At 45.6% G+C, this 18,772-nt stretch overlaps 1 protein-coding gene across 2 annotated transcripts in view; it reads right to left on the bottom strand.

The window, feature by feature from the left end:
• The window catches only part of Kdm5 (Lysine demethylase 5), a 65,703-nt gene extending 50,737 nt beyond the window's left edge, over positions 1-14,966 (bottom strand). Inside the window, exons 1-10 of one of the 2 annotated variants that reach the window (XM_037426082.2) lie at positions 14,844-14,966; positions 13,923-14,089; positions 12,486-12,563; positions 11,452-11,511; positions 11,173-11,235; positions 10,093-10,269; positions 8,354-8,512; positions 7,378-7,468; positions 3,955-4,022; positions 3,115-3,126 (exon numbers count right to left, since the gene is read on the bottom strand). In XM_037426082.2, coding sequence (XP_037281979.2) covers positions 3,115-3,126; positions 3,955-4,022; positions 7,378-7,468; positions 8,354-8,512; positions 10,093-10,269; positions 11,173-11,235; positions 11,452-11,511; positions 12,486-12,563; positions 13,923-14,089; positions 14,844-14,952 — 984 coding nt within the window. In that variant the 5' untranslated portion in view covers positions 14,953-14,966. The remainder of the gene's footprint in view (positions 1-3,114; positions 3,127-3,954; positions 4,023-7,377; positions 7,469-8,353; positions 8,513-10,092; positions 10,270-11,172; positions 11,236-11,451; positions 11,512-12,485; positions 12,564-13,922; positions 14,090-14,843) is intronic. The other variant, XM_075894922.1, reaches the window with a different exon arrangement.
• Positions 14,967-18,772: the final 3,806 nt, after the last annotated feature.

The following is an 18,772-nucleotide window of genomic DNA, read 5'->3' as shown; positions in this document are numbered from 1 at the left end:
GCGGCTGCGGCTTTGCCAGCTGGGGTGTAGGCTCAGCTCTTTCATAATGTCCTCTGATGCCTTTTTATTGCCTGCACTGGACTTGAGCACTGCTTCTGCCACAGCTGCTTTCCACCGTGAATAGCGAAGCATGTCGCTCCTATGGTGCCAGCGCCCAGATCATTGAATGCAGGCATTCGTTCTTATTTTGGGTTTCCCCTCGCTGGCATCGTTGCAACAGCTTTCTGTCTGACAAGCGCTCATAAATGAGAAGTAAGGCTTGGCAGACATGTCGAGGCAGCTTTCGACGATGTTTGGGAATGGGCTCCCCCTTGGCCTTTGCCGCATTTTGTTTGCACCAAAAATTGGGACAGGTGGGCACAGGGTGTGGTTTGCCACATCATCACTGGATGTGATGTGATGATAAGTGGCCATCACTGCTGTGTGCATAGCATCAACATCACCACTGTGTGTCTTCGGAGCCCACCCATAATAATTGGTGAGCTTGGAGATCAGGTCTCCTATCAAGCGGCCCTTTCCCCCAAGACTCTCAAGGCCAGGGCCTTTGTGTTTTGCAATCAAGTTGCGCAAAGCAGTGCCCATACGCTTTTGGACAATGTGCTGTAAGAATGAAGAATTGTTTATGTCGTTTCTGTAACCCCCCTGCTGTAACGCCTTTGGGCAATGCGGGGTAACCTTTGAATAAAGAAAGAATAAAGAATGATTAATGCAGTCCTCTTTTTCCACTGGGATATACCCATAAACCTCATCTTTTTGTAGCGCAAGGAAACCGCAGCTGTCCCTGTCGCAAAGCATCGTGGTGTAGCGCAGGTTGTGCCGCTCAAGTGACCTGCTGAAGAGGATGGGGGCAGCCTCAACCTCCATTTCCCCAGCCTTCTTGTCACTGTTTTTCTGACACTGGTGACGTTCCTTCCACACTACATAAGAAGGGTCACCTTCCTTCGGGCCCGACTCGCATCCAGCACAAAAGTTGCTCAAAACAACGAAGTCAAGCGCCAGCCGCTGAACAATTCTATGACTGTGCCGAGACCGATATGCGACGAATGACCACGGGTCATCCATGACCCATCAAACGACACCGCGATGTTTCCCATGTGGCCTATATTAAGTTCAGCGTAAAGTTCGCGAACCGACCGCATGCAGTGGCTCGTCAAATTGCGTGCAGCATAATCGGCCGCGGGTGCCAACTTCGTCGTCACGTAGTGTTGCCACGTTTTCGTGTGAAGACCCCCGACGGTTGATGCCTATCAACGAGAACACATCATTCAGCGTGGTCTGTCTGTTCCCCGTTGCCTGCATGGCATGCACGGCCGAAACGTTCACAGCAAAAGGGTTCATACGTTCATTGCTACGTACGCGCCGCGAACTCCACAACGACGCAGTCTCCCCACAGGTCGAACACACAAAACGCAGCCTCACGGCGAGTCCGAATTCGCGGTCGTCGCAGACAACCTGCAGTTCTCCGTTGCATGCCTTGCACTTTGCAAATACCAACAAAGCAATGTTCACTGAGTCCAAATCTATAATTGTGAATGTGGTTTTATCAGGCAGCAGAGCTGCTTCGTCGGCACCGTCAACCACGAATGCACGTTTCCGCTCCGTCGCTGCAGCAAACGACAACTCCGATAACTTATCTTCAGCTTTAGCTCGCTCCTCTTCCAAGTCAGATTGCTGCGGATAGATAGTATCCAGACGCACGCGACCGCTGCTCGAAGGCTCCGCGGCCGACGAACTTTGCACAGGCTCCGTGACAACTGATGCGGTAGCTAGGCCTTCCGTGGTAGCGCCGCCGACGACTTCGCCATGCGACGTGGAGTGTAGCATTTCGAAAGTTTTGCTGTATCATGAAGCGCTTCTTGAAATTCACGACTTTTTTCACACCAAACTTGTGCCGTGTGCGGAATTTGCGCTCAGGATTTGACATCATGAAACTTCTCCGCCGACACTGAGGCAAAATGGTGCGCATGGATGCGCGCCTCAATACCCGGAGCAGACGAAGCCAGGAGCCTCCACCAATAGTGAGGCAAGCTCAAGTCACGTGCGCGAAGTAGCAAATAGGAAGGCGCTCCGATAATTCTTTTAGCCGCTCAATTTACAAGCTGCAATGGTTGAATTGGACCCATTCTGGGGGGTATTTGAAGGCGAAAGACGGCTCTCTCAAATGAGACCAAGTGGGCCACGCTGGCACACATAAAAGGGCAGGGGCACGTCATGGAAAGTGTGCGATTTCAATGTTGATTTCGGCTCAGATTTTGCTAGAAAGCGCCGTATGAAGGGTCTTAGCGGCTAAAATAATCATGTTATAGGCATGAAATTCACGGTATAAATGCACTAGTAGTAGCTATAAATTTTTTTCACAATTTTTTGGTCTCCACAACCCGTGTCTCCCCTTAAATGTCCAACTTTTCTCTACAGTGCCCTTCACCAGGAGCAGCACCGGACACAATGGTATATCAAAAATAATTATCAAATTGCTTGGATTCAATTTTCCCATTTCCCCTAAGTAAAAGCTATATCATGATAGAACTGTCAGTGTCATGAGATACGATGGAATTATGGCCACGCAGAAGGCGCTTACTGCAAGAATTTGTTTCAAAGTTTGATAAAAATAAAGCGCTTTCTAGAGAATGACACGAACACTTGTTACAAGTGTCGCAAACAGGCCACCACAGAACAGTCTGAGAGAATGCCACATGCGGCAATGTCCCACTATCATCATCATCGCTGGAGGAAGGAGGGGCAGAGCTCACGGGCATACACCTTGCAACGGCATTTAACAAGAGTATTTATGTGTTTATGAAAGGTGGCACCAACTAAGCGCTAGGGCACATCTTTTGAGGCAAACCAGAAACTACTTCGGAATTTCCTGCAGATTTTCAAGGTTGGAATACTGCAACACTAACACATCAAAACCAATTGTATGTTGAAATTCAGGGGTACGACAGAATTGCTTAAATGCAGCAGTACAATTCCAACAGGCTTGCTCAGAAGTGCTTACTGATGATGACTCTAACACACAAAGATAAACAAGTTCGTTCTGTCATTCCTTCAATTTGTGGCATCAAACACAAGCACATGCTGCAGTGGAAAGGCAAATAAAAGTTCACTACTTACAACAGGCATCCCCTGCGTAAAGAAAGTGATACCATCTCAGGTTAAGACGGGAAAGCAGAGACAAGAACACTCTTTCAAGTGGGCCATGCATGCTGCCACATGAATGCAGCACAAGTCTGCCTAAACCAGCAGTGGTAATAAGCATTTGGAATATAATGTACATCAGGTGGATGCCTCCACATTTATTAGAGGCTATGATTTATTATACTGTCTTTCACTAATTGTGTGCCTATTTTTTCATGTCCAATGAGAAACTGATGCTCCTTTCTAAATATTCTAATTTAGGCCAACCCTATAGCTTGGTACATAACATATGGCGGTCTGCACACCAAAATCACAATACCATTGTGAGGAATGCATAATGAAAGGCTTACCAATAATTTTTGAACACCTTGGGTTCCTTCACATGCTCTTAAATCTACTTATCTGGAGAAAAAAAAATGTCTACTTATACTGGAATAAGTAAGGTAGGGCTTGTATGAATAAACTTTTCATTTTGTTTTTGTGAATCCACCAGGTGGTCGTTGACAAGAACACAAAGTAAGGTTTGACTGTCAGTGAGGCTGAGAACATAAGTAGTTTCTGAAAGAACTTTTTATTGAAATCCTGCCTCATTACATCAGTGGTCAACAATCTTTTAGCGCCTGCGACTAAGACTCTTCACACATAAACTGGCCAGCTCTTTTTTTCCCCTTTTCATGCAAAGCCCAAGTGAAGGGGCATTCGTTTCTAACAAAACAAATGAAACACACGTTAATCAATTTGCAATTAACTCAACAACAAAGCTATAAACATGAACACATCTTGATAGCCCTGATGGGAAAAAGCAATGCCCCTTACTGGTTTCGGTTTTCGCTCCTCTTTCAGTTCGCAGCACTCATCCTTCATCTCGTCAGCACTCCCCGACCCTGAAGAAACAAACGGAGATCAATCAACAGCTGCACAAAAGGCGCTACAACAAATTCTAAAGGGGTGGTGCCACCATATTTCTGGCTGGTGTGTTCTTTGCTTCAAGCATTTGTTATAGCTCCAAGAAGCATGATACATGCGCCAAGATTCTTTTATTCACACTAAATAATTTATTATCGCCTTCTTATGTGGACAATTTTCAGTTTCAGTTTCTGGGCGATGAGTGAGGCTGTGACGTAGCAGTATAGGTGGCTTGGTCACATGGACCACACACGGCTGTGGCACATGTCGTGCTGATTATCATTTGTTCTCACACACACGTGCCACACAAGCATCTGCAAAACTAACGGGCCGACAGTTGCCATGACTAGCTGCAGCAGCCGCTACGTTTCGCTGGTACATATGTGGCGGATATCAAGAGGTCACTCACCTCACTTCTGTAGTCGCCTAAGAGGGGGGAGTGGCATAGTCAGCCTCATAAATTGACATAATAGGGAGAGGGGTGGGGTGCTGCAATGAACCTTTGTGCCCCTTTAGAGGAAACCTGCGCATGCCTGCACTGGCTAACACATTTGGTGTGACGTCACTACGACTTTCATTGCCCTTCCTACGGAGCTATGTCAGTGCTAGAGGCGCTTGCTATCGGCTTCGGTCAGGACAATGAGCATTGAGGTACACTTTGGAAGCGAACTAAAATATATTCTGAATGTTTGCTGCATCCAAAAATTCGTGTGAAGTGTCTTTGCATACAGAAGGAACCCACAAGGGGCTCGTTATAGACTTGAAATTTGATGGTACCACCCCTTCAATGCACAGATTTTAGATACATGCCTTTTACTGTAATACAGTACAGCCTCGTCAAACCGATTCGTACTCTGCCTCTAACACGAAAGAACAAATATTTAAGAATTGAAACTCCCATTAAACCGGGTGTTCGCAGGCGTCCAGATAACATCACATAAAATACAAAATTAACAAGCTCCGACGGAGACATTTCAGGTGGCGGGGCTTTGCGGTGCAAAGCTGCAACCACGAAAAAAAGAAAAGGAAATATTACCGGCCGAGCGCGCTCCACGTCCCTGCTCCAAGACTGGGGCTGAACACGAGCAATGCGCGCAACCAGTTCGCTTTGAAACTGGAACAGTGGCAATTTCCTTTTCTACCAAGACACCGCCAGCATGAATAGGCTCTCCATAAATATGACATCTGTTCACCCCAAGTATCAAGTAGTGTAGTTGCATCTCCTAAATGTTTGTTCGTCAGTGGCCTCTGGTCCCAGTAAGTGTGTACAGTAAAATCTCGAATCTCAAGGGACCGCCAAAAATCATTCGTTATTTTGAAAAGTCGTAGTGAAAGTATTAGAAATTTGTGCAAAAAAACATTAACACAAACACGTGAGTCACCTATCTGTGCAACCGCAATATGCTCGAATATGGGAAAACTAAATAAAAGTATTACGGAACCAGTGCAGGTTTATTTGAGGAAGAGCACGATCTATCCTGATGTGGGCAGCTCGACTGCTGAGAGAGGACTCTTAGGCGTGTGCATCCTTTTTACGCACTGCAAAGCATCGGCGTTAAATACTGATTATTCAGGTCTGTGCGCGCACGCTTTCAACCTCCTTTTCACACCAGTCGTTGTTTGTTTATCACACCAAATGGTATGGATCATACCGGTCGTCAGCTACGCTCACATGCATGCTTCGTCATCCCACTGTGCGTAATGTTCGAGCGTTAGTGGAGCATGCGTGGGTAATCAGCGGCGACTTCATCCCATAGGTCACTAGCGTCGCATTTTTCACTGTTGTAACATTCCTTTCAAGCTGCTTCCAGAGCTCATCTTGAACGTTCAAACACAAAACAAAAGGCTAGATAACAGTCGTGCAAGAAACAGGCACGTAATGCTGCCCGACGAAAACAATGGCAACAGCGAACAGGACAAAGCCTGAGGCGAAAAGCAAGTATCGTATTTACACCATTGTAGGTCGACCCAATCGGTCTTAACTTGTAATACGAAGTTGGGTGGTCGACCTAGAATTGAAAACTAGTATCGGTTGTAAAGACTCTGAAAATGATCCCCGCACATTCCCATGAAGCTAGTTTTCTGCACAGCTTTCAAGCACTGCCGTGAAACCACCTTGGTACACCAGAATTTGACTTTGGAGATATCGTAATTAAATCTTTCTAGTGTGTGAAATGTGCTCGTGCTCTTTTTTTTCTGTTTTTTTTTTTTGCCGTGCAAGTTTTAGGGTGGTCGACTACAATCGTGTAAATACTGTACTAGGCGATGGGGTTATCGCACATTTGTGGTGTCACCCATTCGCAGATTCTGAGCACTTCTGGTAATACTTTCATCTGCTCCATGCAGAGGAAGTCTATTCCACTGGCAAGATTGAGAGTGCTCCCTGTATGTTCCATTGGCGGATCTGGAGCAGCCCCATCGCGAGACCCACTCCACGGAGCAAATTTTTCTACTCCGTGAAATTCGGTGGATTGTCGCAAGCACCCCATGCCTTAAAACGGTGCCAACTATGGGCGCGCCAACGGATGCCAGTCGCATCAGTGGGGCCTTGCGTTGGAGCTTACGATTTGCTAGCATAGCGTCGCCGTGGTCAGCGTGCCCACTCAAGCAAGAAGAGAGACGTGAGAATCGCATTCCATTCTGACCCTGCCATTTGCTCCAATTGATAGATTCCCTTCTGTTGCTCTCCGTCAGAGTGGGGTGCTCCGGCGCAGAGTTCGTCGGCCACTCCGAATCCGCCAAGTGATGACACCAATGAACAGGGCAAACAGATAGAGAAATATGTAGGCGTTCTGATGATAATTAGTGGCAGCTACGAAGTGGGGCATCATTTTTACAGCTGCGAGTAACTTTTTAAAATCGCTAGTCTGAAGTATTGTGGAGATATGAGCGGGATGAAATTCAATATGTTATACTGAAACATTCGGCGGTCTGAAATTCGTAGTAGTAAAATATTTTTACATTAAACCTATGGACATTCAGAGGGAGATACTTGAAAAATTTGTTAATCTGAGGTTTGCTATAACGAGATTTGACTGTACACCATTTCATGGCACCAAAATCTCATCTATTGAGATATACCTGGTCAATCTCGGTTGTCTTGAGAGCGTGCCATGAGCAAAGCAGAGCAGGTGTGCTGACTCAAACCGATTACACTACCAAGTTGAGCTTTCAAATGAGAAAAGCTTTGCTTTGAGAGTATGACCTTATATTGCAACAATCTGTAGCAATGCTGAAATTTCAGGAAAGTGGCTGACTTTCGACAATAGGTTAACAATAAAACAATGAATTTCTATAGAGCTACCTTTTGAGCAAGCATCAAGAAAAACTAACCTTTAGGGCAGTAGCCAGGCATCTTCGGCCCTGCTCCATAAAACTGTAGTTTTCTCAGTTCATTATTAGTCGAATAGTCAACATCATCTTCCTGTAACAAATTGAACTGTTAATCAAATCATGCCATTCCCATGACACATGCTTTCAGCATACAGGTCACCAGCACTGGAGAAGTGAAAAACAATTATGCATGAAAAAATAAAAGCTCCCTGATGTATCATAGGCACAGTGTCCAATAAAGAAGCCCACAGCTGTTTTCTCTACAAGACGACGCATGCATGCGTAATGGAATTTTTCTGTCACTTGAACAATGGGACATGTGACACAGAAATAGCGGTTCAATGTACAATAAGGCTTAATGTTTATTCACTGGCAAGCTGTGTAAATTTTGTAGTGAGGCACATTTCAACCATTCTATGTGCTTTGAAAATGAACATCCGTGAAAAACACTGCACCGCCTCCTTTTTGATATCAACAAAAATCGTGACCTTCCACCAGTTTTAACCTATAAATTTAGTTTCTCGCATGAAAATATGAACATGAAAGTAATCCATTGACACATGTGTGGTACCAATAGAACAATGATTACCTACATGCTAGTCTGCAATCGCCGTGAATTAGCCCATGACTTTTACACTTCACTTCACAGAGCTACCAATAGAACTCATTGCCTCGTGGCTCCTTCAGCATTTCTGGCTAGCCCTTGCACCACAAGCACTAAAATGTCATTAGCAATCAGTAGTCATCATCGAAAGTAAAATTTTTGCAGCTTTATTAGTAGATGAGATGAAACGTCCCAACAATGCAATATGATTATGAGATGTCGTAATGGAGTGCTCCGGAAATTTCAACATGCACTGAAATTGCACAGTACACTGGCATCCACCATTTCACCTCCATTGAAATGCGAAGAAGGGCAGGGCTAAAACATTCAATGGAGTTTGTTCAACCAGTGACAATGAGCTAGTCAACTCACCGCGATAATATCTAGACACTCTGCTGGTTCCTTGCCATGACGTTTGGAACGACGAGCTGATCGGTCATGGGGAGGCTTGATAGCTTGCCGTGATGGAATGCCATGGGGCACGTAGTCGCGGTCTTTCTTGTCACAGTCTTCAGAGTCTTCACTTAAGTTCTGCAGTCCAAAATTAGGACTCCCATTACATGTAGCCAAGTCAAGCCAAACTATACAAGACTCCTCTCAACATTTAATACCGCATTGTCATATGATGCCCTATTCATTGAGTTCAAATCTTTCAACAGTGATTGGCTCCCTTGCACAGCTTGGCTAGAAGGAGCCTATAATGAAACGGAAACTCTATCCAGATCTAGTGTGATCGCAATAAAAAGTGACTGTGTGACACTGGTATAAGCTCGTTTTTAGTTTTTTTTTCTCCACCACAAAAATCAGTGAAAGGAGTAAACACAAGTATCACAGCGCATCAAGCTCGCAATAGAAACACTTTAGGTTACAACTCCATAAAGAACTAACAATGCTGCTATTATTAAAAAGCATAAATTACAGATATATTGTCCCAAAGTTGCACAGCGGGCTACAAAAAAACTGTCGTGGAAGGCTCCGTGTTAATTATTACTATTTGATTGTTCACTCACCCAAGCGCAAAGCAAGGAACAAAAGTTTTTACATTTCACCTCCAAGAAAATGGAACTTCCCACAGCCATAATCGATCATGTGACACAGTCCCCAAAAACGACCGGGCACATCAATAGACTTTTCATACACATTGCTACCTTTTTGCGTAGTTATAAACATAAGGTTTAAACCCACCACTCACATAATTTAGTAACTGCTAAAACAGATTTAAATGCAGCCAGTCAGAAGCGTCCTTTAGACAAATGGACGACTATCCCTTGAAATGAAGACAAAGCTGTAGAGACAAAGCACTCACATAGGAAAGTACTTCGCATTGAAATAAGTGCGCATTAGTTGGTGTTGGAGAAGTGAGAAATAACAATTACTGGGGCTTTACATTCCAGAACCACAAATATTAATGAGGGACTCTGTTTAGTAATGAAGGGCTCTGTAAATTTCTGCTACGTGGTGTTTATTAACATGCACACAAGCTTAAGCACACAAGTTTCTAGCATTGCGACTCCATCGAAGTGCAGCTACCACACCTGAGATGCGATCCCACAACATTCCAAGTCAGTAGTCAAGCACCATACCGACTAAACCACCACGGCGGGTTGAGGAGAGAGGTGGCAACATATTCAAAGGAGGAAACCGGGAGACAATAACACCTGTGAGCGATTAGAACTAGACTCATTTTCCTGCTTTTTCCACATGTACGTGGTTGGGCGAATGTAAAGCCACATTAATTTACGATCTCTTCCAAGAAACCGTACTCCATCTCGGAAGTTCCTTTCAGTGCTGCAAAGGCGGCAGAGCCCCTTAGTCAATAGGAAAAGCAACTAAACCCTCCACGTGTATTCATCCACATCCGGTCTTCTGCTCACACAAATAGGGCGAGAAAAGCAGACGGACGGCATCGCCCCAGTGAACATAGGTGCAGATGCTCTGCCCATGTAGCCTTTGTCTCCATCATCGCAACAAGTTGTCAGCAGGTACAACATTTGACAATGCTGTTAGGGACACCCCAATGCTGATAATGGAAACGGAAATGCAAGCTCACAGTAGTGTGATTCAATATGCGCAAACTATGAAGAGAAGGCCACATAGCTGAAAGGACTCACAATGTCCCCGAGGTTTGCCCCACTCTGGAAGACGTCATATGGGTAGAGGATACGCTCATAGTGTTGACGCAGTAGCGAGCCCACGGTGCGCAAGGGGGCATAGCCCATACGGGACGCAACTTTGGCCCATTTCCGGTCTCGGCACACCTGCTCCATGCCGCCTTCATCGTGGACGAACTGTGCACATCGACACATTCATGCAATGGTCAGTGGCAGTGCACACAGAAGCAGTCCCAAAGCTGTACACGTTTAAAAAATGGGCTTTGACTAGCTTTATCACACAGTTTTGATTGGTAAAAATGGGAACAAGGCATACAGAACAATAGCATCGTGAAAATAACTTAAGGTAATGCTGCATTAACTGCAGGCGTGCACATAATTGTGCAATCAGAAAACCTACAAAAGAACAAGGGGCATAGTCTCGATCGATTCCAAAACAAATAAAAATTTCACATTTGACAAATGTTCTGGGGAAAGATGAGTTCTTGAAAGCATCAATGCAAATTATATAGTGCAAATGACAATGGCTTTAGGATTATTAGTGCATTAAAGACAATACAACACATTTTATTATTACACAGTGATTTATTATTATGCCCTATTGTATTCTAGCAAGATAAATGAGGAATTCCAATTTTGCCAGATTTCTTGTTGCTTCAAATGTTATATTTATTCTGCTTACACTATATAAATCCTGCAGTGATGTTTAGAATATAAACAATAATAAAGGTTGAATGTGATGCAATGCTGGTTGTAGTACTTCAAGCAAGCTGGATAGCTATGCAGATGTTTTGACAGCTATTTTAGCCCAGGGGCCTTGCTTTTGAGAATTACTTTGTTATTTCTTGCTTTTTCTAGCTGGCTGATACCAAACTATGCAAGCTAGTGCATCGCCATCATCAATGTTCGAATTAAAAAAATCAGCAGGAAAAAATAAAGTAAAATTGATTGAAGTATCAATTAGCTTTCGAGCATATTTTAATTAATTTAATGAATAAAAAATTATTTAAATAAATAAATATTGCCCAAAAGGTATAGGACTACAAAACAAATGGAAAGCCGTGACAATTGGCTACTCACTCTATAAAGGTTATAGAGGTCGAGGGCCTTTTTTTCTATATTGGGTATCTTCAGTCTTGAGCCCTGCAGGACAAGAATCAAAAGTTCAAAAATGTCTCAATGGCACATTACTAAAGTGTAGAGAATAACAACAGCTACAATGAATTTCATGTATCCTACCATTTTGGCTCAGTTTTATATGCACACTATGAGTGGCACTTCTCAGTCCTGAGTGACTAAAAAGGCTCTACAAAGTGCTACACAATAGGGGTAAAAAGCAACAGGTACAGTACTTCTCACCTGCAGATCCCAGAATTTCGCTATTTGGTCTAGAAAGTTGAGCTTTATTCTCGTAGTTGCCTGAAAAATGAGAACATGACAGCCATTGCATAATCGAACAAAAAGTGAAAATCATGCAATGGCAAGGTACAGTGCATCTTGAAGACTGTTGTGTCAGTATTAATATAAGACACTGTATTCTGACAACCACAGCTTAGACCGTCTGTACAGGCAGCAGTCAAACCAGCAAGTTTCAGCTTAACAATCTGAGTTTTGATATGTGGGGTTTAACGTCCCAATACCAAACAATTTGAGTTTTAAAGATATCTAAATGAATATAAATTACATTGGAAGGCAACCTTTACAGTGTTGGATAGAAATGTTCCCCCATTGCTTATGTGCTCCCTAATGTCTGTTAGTTCACATTGATATTGCATTTAACAAAAAAAGTGAGCCCTTAAATTTACACTTCTTTTTTTCAACAGTGTCACAGGCATGCAAAGTGAAAATTCAGGGAGACTGTGGTACTGAAAAGTTTCAATAGGCACAATAACTTTGGAACTTATGTTAAAAAATCTGCAGAGTTAACACAAGGTGTGCATACAGAAGTGAATATTTTTTTAATGCAGTACACCAGAGAAATGCAGACACACATAATTGGCCTTATGAAAATCAGTGCAGACAAACCAAAAATGTGAACCCATAAAAGCTGATGGAAAACATGAGGTCATAATTATATATTTTATTATATTTGCATAAATGTTACTGCTATCGGGGCACAATACTTGTGTGTATAAGAATAACAAGTTAACAGCGATATACCAGTTACTGCATCTGCAATGTCTTGCACGAAACACCCCTGCACTGAAAGCACAGACACTTGTGCGGGCACAACAATTAAAATGCAATTAGGGGTCCAAATGAAATAACACAGACATGCCACACAGCAACACCCATTTATTTTTCTTGTCACCCCACAACACATGCGGACCTGAGACTCTTTTTCTAGTTCATTTGTGCAAAGTATGTGGTTGAATCTGCAGTGAAATGCTTACTTCTAGTTCATTTAGACGCTGCACCCTTGGGGTGAACTTGAAGTTCTCCACATCCACAGCAAATGGTGGCTGCCAGTCCTAGAGGAAGCAGTTGTGCATAACACAAAATGAAGCCAGCCTCAGTAAACAGCAGCTCAAATGTCCACTGATTCATGTGCTACTAAACATTGGCGGAATAGTTTCACTTTAAGGTACAATTTAGACAATCCTTGACCCACAAATAATAACAATTTCAGTGACGACGCGCAATAGTGTAAAGTTATGCCATGATAAACATTGATAAAATGTAGCGTCCATCTTTATTTTCGTACTGCAGTCGACGCTGACCAGCGCTTATACAGCTGTGAATTTAACGAGACGGAATCACGCTTGTCTGAAGGCAGCGCATACGTTCATGCGAGAATTTTCTGTTGGTTTTTTTTTTCCTACTGCGCGGACGTCACGCATCAGTCAGCTAGGTGGTGGCAGGGAGGCGACATTAAAAACTGAATACGGAGCTTTTGACCGAATCGCTCGCACGGCAAGGCAACTTCTGAAGGGCGTTTACGTGCGATTACGAGGCAATACCAAACGCCAACAGAAAACGATGATCTGCCCCTCTAAGTGCCCCATTCGGACTGCCGTCCTCCACCAATGAGAAATGAGAGAGGAGGCACCCTCCAGCCAGCCGACGCAGTACGCTGACGCCATTTTACAAGTCGGGCATGTTGAAGAATAAAATAAAAAAAACAACGACCCTCTAAGGTTGGAAGCGAAAGCTGCGTTGAATCTGGACCCGAAGAAAGCTCTGTTTCGGTAAAACCGATTTATCACGCCAAATACGGGCCAATATCGGCTGACCCCCGTAAGAAGGTTCTGATGCAAGCTTTTAAGCTCAGCCTGCCAAAAATTATCGCTTTTTATTTTAATTTTCTGCCTTACGACGCGAGTTTCTCATTGCCGAAGGTCGAATGGCACACTCACACAATCCCTCGGCGAAAATCAGTCGGGAAAAATGAAATAAATGTCTACACCTTTCGAGCCGCATACCCAGGCAAAACGTCCCCTGTTTCGGCTAATGTGCACACACCTGGTAGCGTACATGAAAGAAAGCATTTCGCTTCCTTGACTCGCTTTAGCGCACGACAGTTCTTTTTTTTTTTTCTACTAAACAGACACCAATGAGTTTAAAACAGGGGCCTGGCTGAACTAACCGCAAAGCGTCTCTCAAGCTTTACCGTGTCACCGGGGGCAACACGCCTTTTGGGGCATTTAAATCTCCGTATGAAAACAAAAGACGCCATGTTCTGTTTGATAATGCGTCCCAATGGCAAAGAGCCCGTATTTATACGCGTCGCACACTGGGTTCGCTAGGTAGGAAAAAAAAAATAAAATGTGGCGAAATGACCGTGGGTCGTGAGCGAAAGTGTGGAAACATGGTAACGTTCGAGTACTAACCGTAGGTGGCCTGATTTTGCAAATCCCAGTCTGTTCCGCGATGGGTCGAATTTTCGCTATGTATGCCATGGGGTCCTTAAACTCTTCGGGCGTCGGCTCAAACACCGGCGCCTCCGGTGGAGGAACGAATTCACCGTCCGGGTTCATCATTTTCCAGGAACGATGCCCTTAGGAAAAAGAGAATGCGCGATTATTTACTTCACTACGAGACATGTCCACGTCTGTCCATTTTCTTCACACGCACGAGTGACTGGGAGCAGCTAACTCCGCGGAAGAAAGTAGATCTAAAGTGTGTGACTGATGCGTGTAATGCACTGCGCGTGAACATTTTGGAAATAAAAACGATTAATCACAGTGCTAATGAAGTGAACATTCATCATCGCATACTACTCAGAAAGCGCCGTGTAGAGCTGGTAGCGCTAATAGAAGTGCGCGGAGTAATACTTGACGTGCGAACTTTTCGCTTTCGGTGTAGCCGCATTTCGGACAACAATCGCTTCACTTCGATGTAAACCCGAGCTTTTACGCTTACTGACGCTTCGCGTGCTCTGAATTGATTGGAGAGTTACCCAAATTTACGGTGAGACATGAGCCCAAGCTTTCGGTAAAGGTAAAGCTGCCCGTTCACGGACCAATGGACTTGGTACGGCGATTGGCCACTCGTGACGTCGTGCTGCTGGCGTGCTCTATATGCGCAGCCCCTTTGCGCTTTCGTGTCATCGCATCCCCAATTGGAAGTTTTCCTTATCTTAAAGCACAGTTGACTTATGTTTACCGCTGTATTACGAGCTCAGCGACTATTAGAAATTCTTTTGTTGGGGCGTATACATGGGATTCCATTATCGCTGATGTGTCGCGGAAATCCGCGTCCGCACAAACCAAAATAATTACTGCGCACATTGCGCAGTGCAAGTATGTTACCTCGCCGGGACAGCGTGACCTCCCCATTTATAATGATCTGTTGCATGGCGCAGCTCGTATTATTCTTGCCATAGCTACTTGCACTCGTATTGTACTCGTATTGCTTCATTCCGCCGGTGCATGTTGCTCGCCGAAATTTTCACATGTGAAGTGGCAAGCGGAAATGGGAGCCGCCCAGCGATGCGAGTTCGCCAAGTGAAAATTCGCCTGCTTTTGGTTTGAGACCACATTAGACATAAAATTCAGCGGATCTCAAAAAGCCGGAACGGCAAAACGTCAAGCCAGTACTTTAATACTCCCACCAGCTCCATAGTTCCATTTTAAGGGTAGCGAAACACCCAGGAGAAATGATTAGGCACTGTTAGCTGTGTGTAAGGAAAGCTAGGCAAGTAATGCACCCCTCAAGCGCCGCGTAGCTGTGCCTTGGAAACTTGGTGTGTTAAGCGTTTCAACTGGACTGGCAAGGCGCTGGCTCTCGTGGCTGGCGTTCGATGCCATCATGTTGCCCATTGGCTTTGCCAGAGCGATCCACTGGGCAACCCGAAAAGCGGCGGTTTGTAAAGAAGCTCAGTAGTCTCCAGTGTTCAAGGATGTCAACAGAAAGATCGCTAACCACCGGCTTGGCGGACTGCATGCCTTCGCCAAAATATGGGTCTTGAGCGTGAGCGTAGCGCACCTATGACCAATGACACAGAAGACAACGAGTTGGCAGCGGCGTGTTAGGCGCTGCAAACAATTGTTCTTCGCTGTCATTTCGAGGTGTCATCCGAACATGCGTGAAAGACAATCAACGCACTATGCTGCGGTAAATGTAATGGGCAAGCAGCTAGATTACCTGGCGTCCCAACGATGGCGCACCATAGCGCAAGCAGCGGGTGCAGTTCTGACGTGCACGCGTCCATGTAGTGACGTCTCTGATGTTTCCGATGTTCCTGCACGTGCGTCAGCTCGCTCACAGAGAATAGTCATAGAGAAAGAAAACAGACCTTTTTTTTTTATTTCTCTATGGAATAGTTTGAAAGAAAGGTCGGCGTTTTGCCTCAAAACGAGCGTTTTGCCTCAAGGGCAGATATGTATCCCAATAAACTAAGATATCACACGTTTGGACAGTGTTGACGAGGCATCGCTTTTCGCGACTAAATGTCGGAATTTTGCGCGATTGATTTTCAGTAAATACACACTCCCATGTGGGTGCGCCGGAACCTCACTAATCACAATCGTGCCAGACCGGGTAAAGACCGAATTTCTCAACAGTGATTGCCTCCCCTTCTGCAGCTTGTAGATAAAAAAAAGAGTCTGTACCTTCAGTATTAAGTGTATAGATTAATTTGTTATTTTTTGTCTTGGATGTAAAATTGCTGTTTTTGTTTGTTCAATGGTTGTAAATAGCAGGCCCGAGAGGCTACCCGGCCCTCCTCATTGATATGAACGGCGGATGCTCGGCGGCAGTGGTATAATCGAGCCCAGTACCTCCCGCATTAGAGGTGGACGCTCAAACCACTCGACCATGGTTGTGCTTGTGCTCTAATCAATATATGTGGGCGCTGGTGATGTCCCCATGAAAGGGAATAAAGAGGAGCATGACGTCACGCAGCCAGCCTTTTCCCGCAAGCCACCAATTGATTTGATATGTGGGGTTTAACGTCCCAAAACCGCCATATGATTATGAGAAACGCCGTAGTGGAGGGCTCCGGACATTTCGACCACTTGGGGCTCTTTAACGTGCACCCAAATCTGAGCACACGGACCTACAACATTTCCGCCTCCATCGGAAATGCAGCCGCCGCAGCCGGGATTCGATCCCGTGACCTGCGGGTCAGCAGCCGAGTACCTTAGCCACTAGACCACCGCGGCGGGGCAGCCACCAACTCTTCGTGAAGCGGTTCTTTTCGGAAGTCCGCTATCGCGTGCTTCGAGAAGGCGACCCGCCGTGCGACGTCTATGTATCGGCGGCCCTCATACTGCGCTGGATGGATTCGGCCTAGTTTATTTGGTTCTCGGTAGGATTAAATCGATCCGCACGGCCGGTCGCTTTCTTGCTTGTTCCTCGGCTAGTGAGGTCAGTCTACCGCTCCGTGCATGTTTTCTCTCTATACATAACTGCACGAGCTCGTTCACGTTCCATTTAATATGTACTGAAAGTATTCCGTTAATACGTTTGACTGGTAGAATATTATACTATTATGGACGAACAGTGCAGTGTCTGACAAAAAGAAATAAATGAAGAGAAGACGCACGGATGACGAATTCTTCCCAGATAAACGAAATTTGAATTTTTACGTGACATACGGGATATGATTACATACGAGGTGTATATCCGAAACGGGCCACGTGCCGCGCTTCTGAACTCGAGGGCACGGGTTCGATTCCCGGCAACGGCGGCCGCATTTCGACGGGAGTGAAATGCAAAGCACATGTGCTTATAAATTAAGACGCACGTTAAAAAAAACTCAAGTGATCGAAATTAATTCGGAATCCTCCTCTAAGGCGTGCCTCATAATAGCAACGTGGTTTTCGCTTGTAAAACCCCAGCAGTAGTTATACCTACACTTTATCGGTCGTGTAGGCAGTCCCGATTGAGAGGCCTGTGGCACACCTGAGACAAGTGAATATAACGCGCAAATAAATTAGACGGCCACTGTCTGGTTGCAACGTACAAAGCAACAAGTTTCCGAAAAGTGTACTGGTGGGGTCGCTACCTCGTGATCAACGCGATATTCCGAAGCCGCCGAAGAAGTTTTCACGCGAGAAAGAACTGGACAGGAGACAATAAATTGATTTGATATTTCAAGGTTTTGCTTCATCGCCACCTTCCTCATCATCATCAACACCTTCACTCTCCTTTCTTTTCCACCCCTCCCCTTTTCTAACGTGTGGAGATAGGTTTGCACTAGGCTTACCTACTATGCGCAACCGTGTAGGGATGCGACGTCCTCCACTGCCGCTGCATGCGAAGACGTTGCGGCCGGGTTCGTCGTTTTCTCCAGCACGGCGCAGAAACCACGCACGAGGCAGGATAACAACCACAACGGGTTTATTAACCCAAGATGCAGCACAGTGCGACACTCACGGGCTTGCAGGCCGTATAGGGAACTCCGCAAGACCGAGCAAGTACGCTTGCCTAGGGCGCTACGACTCCCGCACAAGGGCCCAAGTCGTACGCACGAACGACAGCGCGTCAACCTCTCGTGGAGGCCTGAGAGCATCTGCCCGCGACGAGCGAATCGTCGGGCGCAACATAGCTCGTAGGAGAGGAGGATGTCCCGCACGGCCCAAAGGGAAAAGGCGCTGCGTTGTGACGTAGGCCCGCGCAGCGCACCAGCGTAGCGTGCCCGGACATACCAGCGCGGGAAGAAGCCGACGGTTGACTGGCCCAGACCAAGAGGCGCCCTGGCAGCCATCTTGGCGGATGCCGGTGCTTATGCGCGCCCGGGCTACGCTGTCGGCGCGCGCGCCGCAGCTGGGGAACGAGGCGAAAGTAGGAGGGTGCTCTCGATTCCCACACACGATGTAGGACGCCACAAAATGTATTCAGACCGACTTCTCAGCTTTTACTCTACAGCAAATATTTATGCTGTTGCATTTCACCCTCACCGAAATGCGAGTGCCGGGCCAAGCAGTCCAAACAGGGGGTTCAACCTCAAGTCTATGCTTGCATTGCATAGCGCCCTAGTAATCAGTCGAGTACCAACTACCACTTATGTGCCCATCTGAGACCCAATATCAACTAACTATTGGAGCATCTACACCGCAAGGGTCCCCGTTTAATTTGTCTTCGAAAGTTCCGAAGGCAGCGCCAAACAGAAACGTAGTGCATGAGGCGCAGTCTCTCCCGCTATGTCTTCTGGCATTTCAAGCTCCACTGAACCAACTTCTACGACTCAGACCTTCAGGGGAAAAAACACACATCAGAAGACTCGAAACGACGC

Source organism: Rhipicephalus microplus, chromosome 5, assembly GCF_043290135.1.
Source record: "Rhipicephalus microplus isolate Deutch F79 chromosome 5, USDA_Rmic, whole genome shotgun sequence".
In the NCBI taxonomy this organism is placed as follows: Eukaryota; Metazoa; Arthropoda; class Arachnida; order Ixodida; family Ixodidae; genus Rhipicephalus; species Rhipicephalus microplus.
The sequence above is the reverse complement of the archived record's forward strand: the minus strand, read 5'-3'. Positions and strand labels throughout refer to the sequence as shown.